Source organism: Rattus rattus, chromosome 6 (genome assembly GCF_011064425.1).
Source record: "Rattus rattus isolate New Zealand chromosome 6, Rrattus_CSIRO_v1, whole genome shotgun sequence".
In the NCBI taxonomy this organism is placed as follows: Eukaryota; Metazoa; Chordata; class Mammalia; order Rodentia; family Muridae; genus Rattus; species Rattus rattus.
Genome location: NC_046159.1, coordinates 64,839,124 through 64,852,937, shown reverse-complemented (window position 1 = coordinate 64,852,937; position 13,814 = coordinate 64,839,124). Strand labels below are relative to the sequence as shown.

Below are 13,814 nucleotides of genomic sequence, written 5' to 3'. Positions count from 1 at the left end.
CTTTTTGGTTGGGAGACCTTTAATGACTGCTTCTATTTCCTTAGGAGTTATGGGGTTGTTTAACTGGTTTATCTGTTCCTGATTTAACTTCGGTACCTGGTATCTGTCTAGGAAATTGTCCATTTCCTGTAGATTTTCAAGTTTTGTTGAATATAGGCTTTTATAGTAAGATCTGATGATTTTTTGAATTTCCTCTGAAGCTGTAGTTATGTCTCCCTTTTCATTTCTGATTTTGTTAATTTGGACACACTCTCTGTGTCCTCTCGTTAGTCTGGCTAGTGGAGATGATTTTCTAGGGAGTCTGCCAGCTTTTGGCCAGGATCACTTTATGAGGGTTTTGTCTCTCTGCTTCTGGTGTCTTTGTGAGAATATTCTTCATGTTGTAGGTCTAGAAGTTACTGCGCTACCTGAGATGCCAAGCTCAGTAGTAATTAAACTTGTATATTGCTTGCTGCTTTGATTTGAATGAAAATATCTAGGCTATTTTTTTTAAAATCATGTCACCATCCTCCTGAAATTTCAGCTAAATTAACAACCAAAAAATGACAAATATATAAGAACTTCCACTTAGAATAATGGGGCCATTTCCTTTTGTAAAGTTTGTTTGTCATCCCTGTTGATTGACAGAGTTTCCAATTGTTTTCCAAATTATGAAACCAAGAGTCTTTGGGTTCATGCTCTGTAGTATGGGTGTGGGGAGTAGACACTCTTCTTTGCACTTTAGGATCTAAGATTTGCAAGCTTAATTGTGACAGATCAACAAGTTCCCTAATTTACTTCCCCCTTGCTTCAATCCAGCATCTGAAATAATGATTACATTTGAAAACAAAGCATCGAAGGGGGTGGCTCACTTAGTCAGTTCCCTTGGTTCTTCTGACCTCTGACTCTACTTGGATGGGAACATGGCTCAAAAAGAAAACTGCTGAGTATTTCAGATGTAGGTACGGTTCTTCAGCAGAAATAGACCCCTATGAGCTTAATCTGTGGTGTAGTGTGCTTTTTTTTTTTTTCTTTTTTCAATTCTGTTGGCAACTAACCACAAACTGGCCTCTGACATCGAATTTTTTTAAAAGCTCATTTAACCTCCCATACAGGTAAAGTGAGGAATTCAGGGTAGGGGCTTCTACTGAGGGACCTTTTTCTTCTTCCACAGCCACCTTCTGAAATGTGTGAGAACTGGTGAATGGTTCCTAGCTTTTCAAAGGTGTTGTGTTTTTTCCTTTTATATAAAAAAAAAATTAGTTTTTCTACTTTTACACTGATAAAAAATGATAATATTTTAAAACACTTCTTATGAAAAATGTAAAACTGAAAAAGTAAATCCATTGCTTTTGTATAGACTCTAGGCTTTATTTGAATTGTTATATGTGTTCTTTATAGATCTTCCTACATTTTTGCTGGGTAGTATTAAAATTGTGTTTAGTGACCAGTGATATTTTAATTTATGAATTTTGATATCATGTGTATTTTCCAACACTCATTTGTTAATATTTAAAATGATTTATAGGCTAGCTGAGTTTTATTCATATTTCTCTATTTAAACATGATTTTATATTAAAAATGATGAAGAACATTTTTAATGAGTATTGAAACAGTGAGATTAGTATACAGATGATTTGTAAATCTTATGGCAACACTGTCTTGAATGAAATTTATTAACGCGTTTGCTGCTGTTCTGTGTCAATAGCTTGTTGAAGTGTCCATGGACAATTTTGGGTGAACTTGATTTTTCTCTACATAGTTAGATTAGAAGTGAGGAGGGTATTACATATAACCAAATACTTTTCTTTAATGAACAAAGATTTTATTACCCAAAAGAAGTGGATTATTTCAAATGATGACTGTAAGTTTAATTAGTATAAATCAGTATGCATCTTAAATGTAAAAATTAAAGTAAATGTATGCCTTTGAAAATTAAAGAAAAATTGTTTCAAATATTAGTAAGTTAATCCTCTAAATGATAATTTTAGATTTAAAAATAGGTAACGCATTTTAGAAAAAATAATAATCTAATTATAAGTAACTATAAATGGCATAAATTTTTTTAAATAAATTTGAAATGTTTTTGACATAGAAGGATCCCAGTACTTTCCAGTTCTTTCATAGGTAATTTTACGTTGTCAATTTCTTTTGAAAAATCTAAGAAAATCTTATAGGACATATCGCTTTGTCCATAAGTAAAAATGAAAGTCTCAAAACACTTTACTAGCTGATTTTTCAAGAGTCTTTTAGAGTATATAAATGAACAATATTTAAAAAAAGAAACCTTTCTACCAAAATCATTATTGAACCAGAACAATAAACCAGATTCAGATTAACAGATATCAGGGCAGCCTGGGGAAAGCAAAAAAGTTAACAGTGGATGGGGCATTTGTACAGAGTGTACCCACAACTTTGGAATTCATTTTGAAAGTCACAGTTGATGCTCTTACCTTTAGTGAAACTTATGATTATTTTCTCTAAATTTGAAATTTTTGTCTTTTTTTTTGTCTATTTTGCTATTTTGAAGGAACCAATTATTTTACTGCTTTGTGATTTAATCCAAGACTTTATAGTTAGTTTACTAGAAATTTCAAGTTCATGATCTGATGGAGTGGCTATCTCACCACTGAAAAAATATTTAATATTACACATTCAATGTGTATAAATCAGACATTGAAACTTGAAAACATTTATGTAATTTTTATATAACCACATTTACTACAGTTTTCCAAATTACATTATTGGGCAACATGAAATAAGTCATTACTACATTAAAGTTGCTTAAAATAATATTGCATAATGCTTCAAACTCATTGTGTGCAAAATTTAAATTCTAATAGTGTTTGTTTTATTGCACACTTGTAATCTTTCTTAATCTATGTCATACGCAGAGAAAATAGAATAAAAAATAATTTGCAAAAAATCCGCAACTGAATACATATTTCCTAACTTCAGATTTTAACCCCTGAAAATCTTGCAGTAATATTCTAACTATAGTAGAATTTAGAGTATAGAAAGAAATACTAATGCTACCTAGGTTCAAATAAATATTTGTACAAAAGGCTCACATATATAGTTTCACTTAATTTCTAAGGTTGAATCAGAGAGAATCCAAATAATTCCTATCTGTATTCATTGTTAACATTTGGGGACACAGTTTACAGAAGTTATAATAATGGATTTCATGCTTAGGAAAGCAGGTGATACTTCTTGGATCTTCCATTGGATGTTCTTGGAGTTCGTTGCTCACTAATGAAATTTTCCTGCTGTTACGTTTAAGCCAATTTGTCAAAAGGAATCAGTTCAAACCTACAGTAATTCCAAGTTAAGCCTCTAAAAGATCAACTTAGCCTTGAAGGATTTGGGCCATTATATGTGTAATACAATCTATTAATTACATAAGGTTATCCCCAAGACAAGTTTTTATTGTAATGAATAAGTTTAATTAAGTGAAATGATTCATTGACACTACAAATACCTGTTTATTGATTTATTTGTTATTTGCTGTAAATGGCACCCACATATAATCTATTAGGATGCAAATGAACATGTGAGTAAGACAAAGGATTCTGATGACTTGAATTGGATGAGAATTTGGAGGTCACCTTATCAAGAAACTTACAAGTTTTCTGCAGAGCCCTTGAATCCTGAAGTGATGTTTGAAAGCCGCTGAGGCACAGCTGAAAGCAAGATCATAATTCTTACCTTCTACGTTTTAGCCCTTCTCTAAACTGAATCATACGGGCTATTAAACCAAGGAGTTCTATGTCCACACATAATTTTATAAAGATTGGCCTTAGGCCTTTTGTTCTAATATGATCAAGTACTATCAGATAACTGAACACCTTCCCATAGAGAAGTTTTAATCCAGCAACATGGCTGCTTTAGCAAGATATCATATTTAAAGTCCTCCTATATCTGTGTGATCTGGCTGGAATTACAGACACATCTTTAATCCAAGGAGACAAGCAGCTCTCTTGGGTTCAAGGAGTTCAAGACCAGCCAGGGATAGAGCAAGTTTAACATTAAAAAAAATAAAAAGCTTAGGTCCAGGCACTTAGGTAAATGCCTTCAATCCCAGCACTCAGGAGACAGAGGCTTGCAGAAACTCTGGGTTCTGAAAGTCAATCAATTCCATTGTATCAATGAGTTGAGAGGCCCTGCAGTAGAAAGTTCTTGGCAGTTCAGTTCATGGAATTCAGAGTCACTTTTACTGGGATAGTTTTAAAGAGAAAAGTTGTAGGTGAAGAGAGAAGGAGCCAAAGAATGATAAAGGGAAAATTAGAAGAGATTGCCAGAGTTAGTTTGAGGCTAAGCAGAGAAATTCAGCTCCAAGCTGAGAGAAGCCAGTTTGAATCAGTCAGTCTTGAAAATAGTTTTGGCCCGGAAAACTGAGTTAAACCAGTCAGCCAGAATTGAGAAAGAGCTAGAAAGGGTAAACTTATTCAACAGTAGGCCTCTGAGATGACAATTTCATCTGGCAAATAAAAATTACATTTACACCTTACTATGAATCTATTCTTAAATGTATATGTTGTCTTTATAGAATCATGGCTTTGTAAATACCAATAGACAGGGTGGAGAGTAAATGTGTGAAAAGGACATAATCAATTCATTTTGAAAAAGTCCTGTACTCACATTTCAACCTAAATTCAATTTATTCATTGAGTTACCCCTAGTTGTATTTCTACATTAGGTCATCATGGGTAAGTGCTGCTCTTTTCTTGGGTAAGGAAGATAGTGTATGAAAAGATAACAATTTCAACAGAGTTCTATGGCCTGGTTTCCTATGCTAAGACGTGGGAGGAGCTTTATATGTAGAATAAAAATTTTTAGCTGTTGGGTGATGGAGGAAAAGATAGAACCCATGTCCCAGTCTGACCCCGAAACATTTTCATGTTCGATGTTCACATGTCAGCATACGTTACCTGTGGGCCATGCCTTTTCTAGGTGGAGTTTCTGAGGGAACACAGTTTGAAACACACATGGGAATAATTAGAGGTTCCTCGTGGGAATTTCCTCTGCTGTTCAGCCTACTTAGCAGGGAGGCTGCTTATAGTTCATCCTACCTCAGGCTTTGACCAATCTATTGGGTTCTACTAAGTTTCCCATGTAAAGGAAGGAGCCTGTGCTTCAAAGTTCACAACAGGAGTACTCTGCCAATCTGACAACACCGGCAAAATAATAATAATAATAATAATAATAAGAATAATAATAATAATAATAATAATGAGAAGAAGAAGAAGAAGAAGAAGAAGAAGAAGAATAGTAATGATACAACTTACCATATAGAAGTCACTATGAAGTTCAGAAAAACAAATCTATATGTATTTTATACACTGAATAGGAGATAGCAGCTGACAGATTTGTAGCTGGTTGAAGCGCCCACCTCGACCAGCAAGGAAGACGCAATACCATTGGATTCTTCTCAACAGCCTTTATTGCAGGAACACCTCATTCTTGATACGGGGGACCCCGAGGAACAAAGGCACCAGCCTTATATACAAGACAGACTGTGGCTGTAAACTTGTCCTCTGGGGATTGGTGGAGTATGAAATACCTTATTAGCATGAATATCACTCCAGTCTGATAACTGCCGGAAAAATGCCAACACATGCACATTGCAGGTGTTTATCACTAACGACCACCGGATGTCGGCGCCATCTTTAGCCGCTCCCTACATCTCCCTCTTTTTTGTTTTCTAAAAATGACTGGTCTAGATCTGGGTGTCATTTCAATACATGATATTGCTCCTGCCTTAGGTCATTCCTCTCCAAGACTCGGCCTTACCCGTCCTTGGATAACCCTATCCCCACCGGGCCCCTGTCTTAGGTTGGTCCGAGCCCAAGGAAAGTTGCCCATCTCTGGATACTATGGCTTCACATGACAGTCACAAAATACAATCTAGGGCGAACTCTTAATTTTTTAAAGAGGCCAGCCATATGTTGGGAGAAGCACCACTTTCAATGGCAGCCATAGCCTGGTAAACAATCGCATTGTGTCTGGCATGCTGTGGTTGTAAACGGCAAAAGAGCCATAGACATACTCTACATCCCAAGAGGACAAGGCCCCCCAGACAAACATGCCAGACCATTCTTTAAAAAAGGAGAAGAAAGCATTGGTAATCCATGAGGTGAAATCTCCAACCGTGATGTGTTCCATTCTAGTGTTGTTAAGGACAGCAATCTGCATCAGCAATTGTCTCGATAATTGTTCTGCTTTCATGGACCAGTTTCCTTTCAGATAATTCGAGATTTCTTGGCTCCATTGAGAATACTGAGTAAAATTAGCTTGCAAAGGAGTAATACGTGGAAAATTACAATTATGCATCCTAATGAAAGTTGTAATGTTCAACTCAGCAGAATTATTGATTGATGTGTCTCCACTGCCTGAAGAGGCTCCTTGGGTAATTTGACTCAAAGCAGCCAGGATGGTTCCAGTGCCCATAGCACTATTACTCACAGGATCTAACCAATTAGCCAATGTTGTCCTTCGCAGCCATATACAAGGCTGGGAGGAATTTTTAAGAGTGAAACATAATGTATGTAATAAAGAAAGATTAGTGGCAGTATACCATTGGGGCAATTCTCCATTTGGCACTATACAAGGAACATCATGCAAACAGGAGGTGGAGAAAAAGGTTGGCAAAACAGTAGAATTGCTATGAACTGGCATAAGTACTGGCCAGGATCTGGCAATAGCCCACAGAGTGAGTGAATCAACCTGGATTACCATTCCCAGTAGTAATAGTAAAGTTTGTAGTCTCATCTTCATGAAGAGCAGGAGGCACTTTATGAGTCAAACGTTCAGGCACCCAGATCGGATTGTCTTGATTCTGTGGAAAACACAAACAGCTCCTCTAGATCTCGGAAATTACGGGATCTGGGCCACACCATTCACCAGTTAAGACATCCTTCCACTTTACAATTTAGTAGCAGCATGACGATTCGCAGCAGAGTGGCCATGCATCCAAAATTAAGAAATTTAGAGTAAAAAGAGCTAAAGAAAGTTGTTCTTTAGTTGTTCTTTTAGGTGCTCTTTTCCCCTTTTTGTTTTTTTGTAAGAGCTCTTTTAAGGTACGATGCTCTTTCCACAATTCCTTGACCTTGGGATTGTATGGCAATTCTGTATATTTGACCTGCATTGTTTGGCAAAATGCCTGAAAGGACTTTCCAGTGTAAGGCAGGTCTGTTGTCTGTCTTGAGACTACCAGGCTTTCCCAGGATGCCGCCTCCTAAGCAATGACTAATGGCATTCACGAGCCTTTTACCAGTCATCAGAGTGGCATATATAATACCAGGAACAGGTATCAACAGAAACATGAGAATATTTTAATTTTCCAAATTGAGATATGTGTGACATCCATCTGCCAAAAGTCTTAACGGGAGCAGACCACGAGGGTTAATCCCCACCTGAGGAGGGTGGTGAAACTGAACACGATTTTGGCAACTTAGCACCACATCACAAGCTGCAGCTCTAGAGATTTTAAATTTTTGTTGAAGAGTGAAAGCAGGAATATGAAACTTTTGATGAAATTCTCTAGCGAGATCAACCAGAGCTGTATGAAAAATAAATTCTCTATGAGTACTAGCATCTACCAGGGCATTATTACTGGCCATAGGACCAGGCAAATTAGGATGAGATCGAATATGTTGTATGAAAAATTTATTTTTTCTGGCCCAAATCAACTTTTCTAATTCTAAAAGAATTTGACATACAGTACTAGTCGACTAGTCAAATTCTGAAAGAATTTGACATACAGTACTAGTACTAATTGGCCCTGTAATTTCAAGTGAGAACACAACGTTAACTGCATAAGCAGAATCAGAAATTAATTTAAAAGAATCATGAAATCTTTTAAAAACTTCTAATACAATTTTACATTCTGTAATTTGGGGGGTGCTTGGACTGTATTGAATAATACTGGTTCTTGAGAATCAACCATATAGGCACCTACACCTGTTTTGGAGCCATCTGTATAAATATCTAACGCTCCAGACAATGGCTCTGAGGCAGTGACCTTAGGAAAAATCACTGGATGTTCAGTAAAAAATTGTAGCAAAGGATCCTTAGGATAATGATTGTCAAACTCTCTATCAAAACTATAGCATAATATGGCCCAATCATCTATCAAGACACACAGTGCTTCCACCTGAGTTGCAGTATATGGTATAATAATTTTCTTGGGTACGATACCAAAATTCTGAATGCAAGATTTAACACCTAACATAGCAAGCTGTGCAACAGCAGAAGGATAATATTCAAGGGTCTTATTAGGAGAAATATGAGGATAAATCCACAGAAGCGGTCCTTGTTGCCATAGTACTCCTGTAGGCTGATGAAAGGTTCTCAGTATACACAAAAGGAGATCTTCTTTCCTTGTACCTTCTTAGCATTGCCTTTTCCAGTCTTTTCTTCTACTTTCCTTAAGGATAACCGCTTCCTTGGTTAAAGCACGGGTGAAGTAAGCAAGAATCCCCCCTTCAGGATCTCATAGAGTGGTTGTAAATCTACATTGGGCATTTTAATATTGGGTCGAATTCAATTTATGCTTCCTAGTAATTTCTGAAAGTCATTTAATGTTTTTAAATGATTTTTTTTTCATCAATGACTGACAAAAGAATTGTAACCAGTTCACCTGGGACTTTAGGACCTCAGTAGCAGCCCTTTATCAAACTGTCTCAGTGGGCTAAAGGCCCATGGAAAAGAAAACATTAATCTTGACCTTGGCCACATCCTCTAATTGGAGTAAGATGAAGAGCCAGTACCAAGACTTTCTCCTCTTATCATCTTAAATTAAAACCTGTTCTGTCTGGAAAAACAAAGTTATTCACAGTCTATTGTAGATTTTTTTTGAAACTATTTTAGGGGCTCCTCTGTCCCCAAACCTGGGGCATTTTGACCATAGGGGCAGGAGCTGGCTGCTGATGGGATAGGATCAAAGGCACTCTCCATGTTAATGATGACTAACGAGAAAAGTAACTTAATGCTAGAGACTGACTCCTCTCTTGGAATAAGGCCAGCTGATAAGGCAGGTTCCCTTAAAGAACTTCTCTTTAATGAGCTCTCTCTTTCTGTGAGCAAGTGTTGAAGGACAGGCCTTCAACTGGCAGCAACTGGAATTTTTTTTTTTTTATTTTTTTTTCTCTGACCTTGTTCTTTGAGGGATGGATAAATTTCTTTCTTGTTCTTGTTTTCCTTAGAGTCTTTCCCCACCTCACTCTCAGCCTTTTCAGATCATTCCTCCTGTAGCATTTCTAACACAGCCTGTCCCTTTAAGGTTCCTTGATCCCAAGCAAAATCTAAATCTTTCCCAGCTTATCTCAGCTGTCTACCATGAGATTCCCAGAGACAGCGAACCAAGGTGCAATGGCTTCACATTCACTAAGAAATGTCTCTATAGTGCTTTTTTTCATCCTAAGCCTTTTTCTTTCAAACAGCTCTTGAAGAGCCAGAAAATTTGGGTGAGACTGAGAAGTCTCCATGCTCACTGCAGCAACTCCGCAGCTAGTTTCGCTCCCCTCTACTGTGTGGGCCTCGAGCACAAGCACAGATAAAACACTCTGCTTCAAAAATTAATATTGGCTATCAACCAACACACTGCCACTAGAGCAGGGTCCATAAAATTAAGTTTCCTATTCACTACCCTTACTCCATAGCTGGAGGTCTTATCGGGGGAACTTTTATTTAAGAGCAGTTTCTTCCTCAAGGTTCTTTGTCTCTTTTCCTTTCAATTTTAAGCTTATGCTGACCAAGAAGCTCCTGAAGAGCTAACAGGAGCGGGGTGGAGTGTGAGTTTCCCATGCTCTATGAGCCTTTTACAATTGATTTACGAGCAGGGTGAGCTGGCATGTTTATTTACACACGATCTTGTAGCTCATCATTAGTGGGCTCTTCCCAGCAAATGTACTCCTGTCCGGGACAGTAGCAATTCAAAAGAAAAACAAATCCACCACACAAAGAAGAAACAAAACTAAAAATCCTAGACCACAGACTTTGTAACCTATAAACCAAGGCTTTCATCATCTCTGCTTACTCCAGAGAACCTTATTGTCCTATTGGGGAATTCTATATTCCCTTATCTAGGAGCTTTGTCATCCCCTATCCGGGAGTCTTATTGTCCCATATCCGAGAGCCTTACCGACATCGCAGTCCTTAAACTGAAGAGTTCTGAATTCACACAAGAAAAGAGAATTTTTTCAGGTCTCCGTACATGGCCACCAGTTGTTGCGCCCACCTCGACCAACAAGGAAGACGCAACACAATTGGATTCTTCTCAACAGCCTTTATTGCAGGAACATCTCGTTCTTGATACGGGGGACCCCGAGGAACAAAGGCACCAGCCTTATATACAAGACAGACTGTGGCTGTAAACTTGTCCTCTGGGGATTGGTGGAGTATGAAATACCTTATTAGCAAGAATATCACTCCAGTCTGATAACTTCTGGAGAAATGCCAACACATGCACATTGCAGGTGTTTATCACTAACGACCACCGGATGTCGGTGCCATCTTTAGCCGCTCCCTACAGCTGGTGACATTTTAAAATATGCCATCTGAGTCCCTCTCCTCTTTTAGAGTAGTTCAAACAGTTCTCTGGTCCTGATTACTCTTTGATTTCTAAATTTCAATACTTTAAGCAGGAAAGTTTGATTGCAAATAATATCTTCACTATAGCATATTAGCAAAATGAATGTGAAGTTAGAAAATAGACAATGTAAAATATGAGCAGCTGTGCTATTGAGAAAATGTAATCTCCTCAGATCCAAATTGTGTGATCCTTAATAGCTAAATTGACAGACAGGAGTTAAAAAGACTATACATTTCTCTGAAGATAACTTTAGATAGACAAGCTGCTGGCTAGAATGAGCTAACCTGAGCATCTATGTCCTCAGGGCAATGAAACACCTTCAGTTTTAGTCATGTATGAAAAACCAGCCAAGATCACACTATAAATCCCTCCTTCCTCATAATGTTAAGGGACTAAATAAATGATAATCAGTGGAACCTAGTAAAAAAGGATCTTTCCTATTTTAGGGCAAACCCAGAAACTTTTCATGACATAATGGAATGATAGTGACTCAGTCATTAAAAACATGAATCAATGGACACTCTAACTTCTTCCATCCTGTCAAATATCAGCACACGGTTGAAAAGAATGTTAGGTAAATGCTTATATCAAGGTTTAACATCATACTCTAACTAAATATATTTCTTGTTACTCTTGTTTTCTAAGAAGTCTGAATCAACATCAGTAAGATATGTACATTTGAAGCAGACACAACTTAAACCATACCCTCCTCTATCTGATGATTGCTATTCTGGTGTACATGTTTCATGATTGATTTCTTGGCAATGGAGAACAGGCTCTGTTTCTTGGGTGCTCCAGTAGATGCTGTTTAAATTTTGCATTTCTTGTAGAAACATTTCGCTGACATGCATAGGAATATTCAATAAGAAAAAAATGTAGAAATGGCATTCTCACAATGCACAGGTGCATATCAAGTTCAGAAGGGATATTATTCTAATTTTAAGGTCACTTTATACTCTACTTGTCAGAATTATAAATGACCTTACTGAATAATTTCTAGCATTTATTAAAATATGTCTCTTTCTCTCTCTCTCTCTCTCTCTCTCTCTCTCTCTCTCTCTCTCTGTCTGTGTGTGTGTGTGTGTGTGTGTGTGTGTGTAAAACTTTCAGAGTTTAATTCTCCATTTCTGCCTTGTAGATGCCAATCAACATATCAAACTTGGCAGCAACTGGGCTTATGCACTGTGCCAACTCCCAGCCCCAAATGAATAATTTTAATGATGTTCATATCGGCATTAAATAACTCCCCAAATAAAGTGACTCAGTATGTGCTTTGACTTAGATCTAATTAATTTGTATCTACCAAACTTCTAGAACACACAAGATTTCCTCTCCCAGTTCTATGATCATGGGCCACTCTTTCCTAAAGAGGTTCTCCTAAACTTCTCTAAGAAGTGTTAGGCAGATATGAAGTATGTCGGGGAAAAATGTTTCTGGGTGTGAATGCCTTGCTGTGCATTCTCAGTTTGATCTCTCAGGCAACAACTTAGAAAATGACCAAAATAAAAAAAGGGGGGGGTGAATACCATTTCTGCTACTCACATGTTAAGTTGCCACTTTCACTTTAGATCTGATTTTGAAACATTAGTAAAATGAAGATAAGAAGAGACTGAATATTTATTTATGGCCTCTGAGAAGGATGCAGAAAGGTCAGGTTTATTTAATCTCCAACCTTTTATTTGTGCTGGCTGCTAGATTCTTCTGCTTTGATTTCTGCCTCATAGGTATGACTTCTTCCTTTACAGCTGGAAGAAGTCCAGCCTCCTCTCCAGTCCTTTAGGTACCTGAAAGATTGTTTCAGGAAACGTCTCAGACCTTCCAGTTGCATGAAGAGAGTAGGCCTAAGTAAAGGGAAGCCCCAGGGATTGCAGAGGGAGTACAGTTGCCAAGAAAGAGTCTGGACTGTTTATGCTTCTCCATTTTTGACAAAGGCTTATAGTTGTATGCAGAGTGTTTTATAAATGCTCTCTGTGTGCCTAATCTTTTCTTGGTTCTGTTGACATCTGTGTTCCTCTTGACAGCAGGCATTTTGATGTAACACAAAACTGTTACAAAGTACAAACCACAGGTATACCACACCATGAAGGGCAAAACACATCATAAAACTGTCACTGAAACCCAACTTCGTCTCCAAGCATTGATGAAGAAGACACGATTTTATTAGTTTTGTTGCAGTGGAATTCAGTATTTCTGCAAATTGCTTCCTTTCAATGTTATACAATGGCCACATAAAATAAGATGTCACAAATTAAACTGCCCACATTGAGTGTACAATAGCAATACCACTGTATTTGAGAGCATTGACATGAATCTCTACATAGGAAAGAACTAATGTTACTACAGTTGGATGTGTAAAATAATCTTTGAGAATAATGAAAATCAAATCTGTACATATACTATATATATATGTATCTTCAAATCCTTTTACCTATGTTTTGTCAAAACATTGATAATGAGATTAGAAACCATATACTTTTAAAAGTTTCTTTAATGTCTTCCATACTGTATGGAAAAAATATCAGGCATGAGCATAAAAGTTGGAAAAGAAGTAAATTTTCCTTAATGCTATGATTGCATGAAAGAAAATTCTAGTATTAATTTTGTGATAATGTGCGTTTCCTCTGTATTTGTGTCTTGACAGGTAGCTTACAAATGATTTGAAGTGTTGAAACTTTCTTAGTCTCAACGGACTATTTCCAACACAATTCAGATACTGCTGTTCATGCATGAATTATGTATGTTACCATTACCGCCATGGCTTAGTAGACAAGGCATATCAATCCAGCCACACTTGTTTTGCAGGAGAATTCCTGGCAGAGCATTGAGGGTTCTCTTTTGGTGGAGAAACTAGATAGGGAGTGAAGGTATAAAAAAGCATGCATGCTGTGGTAATGAGTATTAGGATGGGGATGTTTATATGGCTTTCCTTAGATAAAATTAGTATGTCGATCACCCCAGGATGAAAATATAAAACAGAAAAGTTAAAAAAAAAAAAAAAACAAAGCAAGCATTCTATCTGATGTTGCTTCCACTTCTGGTGGGTTTTTGTGAACAAAAACACGAGTAGGACCCAGAAAACCAGCATGTCGTAGCAAACCAAAAGATTTGTTTGTTGTTAGTCGGCAAAATGTTCTGTATCAGTTGCATGAATTCTTTGCACTTTGATCTTTTTGTGCTGATACTCAGGCTTCTTTTTTATGACCTCTTTCTAATAGTTGAAAGCATTGTAATTGTACCTGTG

At 37.2% G+C, this 13,814-nt stretch overlaps 1 protein-coding gene across 1 annotated transcript in view; it reads right to left on the bottom strand.

Moving 5' to 3' along the window:
• The window catches only part of LOC116904331 (platelet glycoprotein 4-like), a 26,342-nt gene extending 16,213 nt beyond the window's left edge, over positions 1–10,129 (bottom strand). Inside the window, exon 1 of the mRNA XM_032907237.1 lies at positions 10,124–10,129. Within this exon, the coding sequence (XP_032763128.1) occupies positions 10,124–10,129 (6 nt within the window). The remainder of the gene's footprint in view (positions 1–10,123) is intronic.
• Between the last annotated feature and the right edge of the window lie 3,685 nt (positions 10,130–13,814).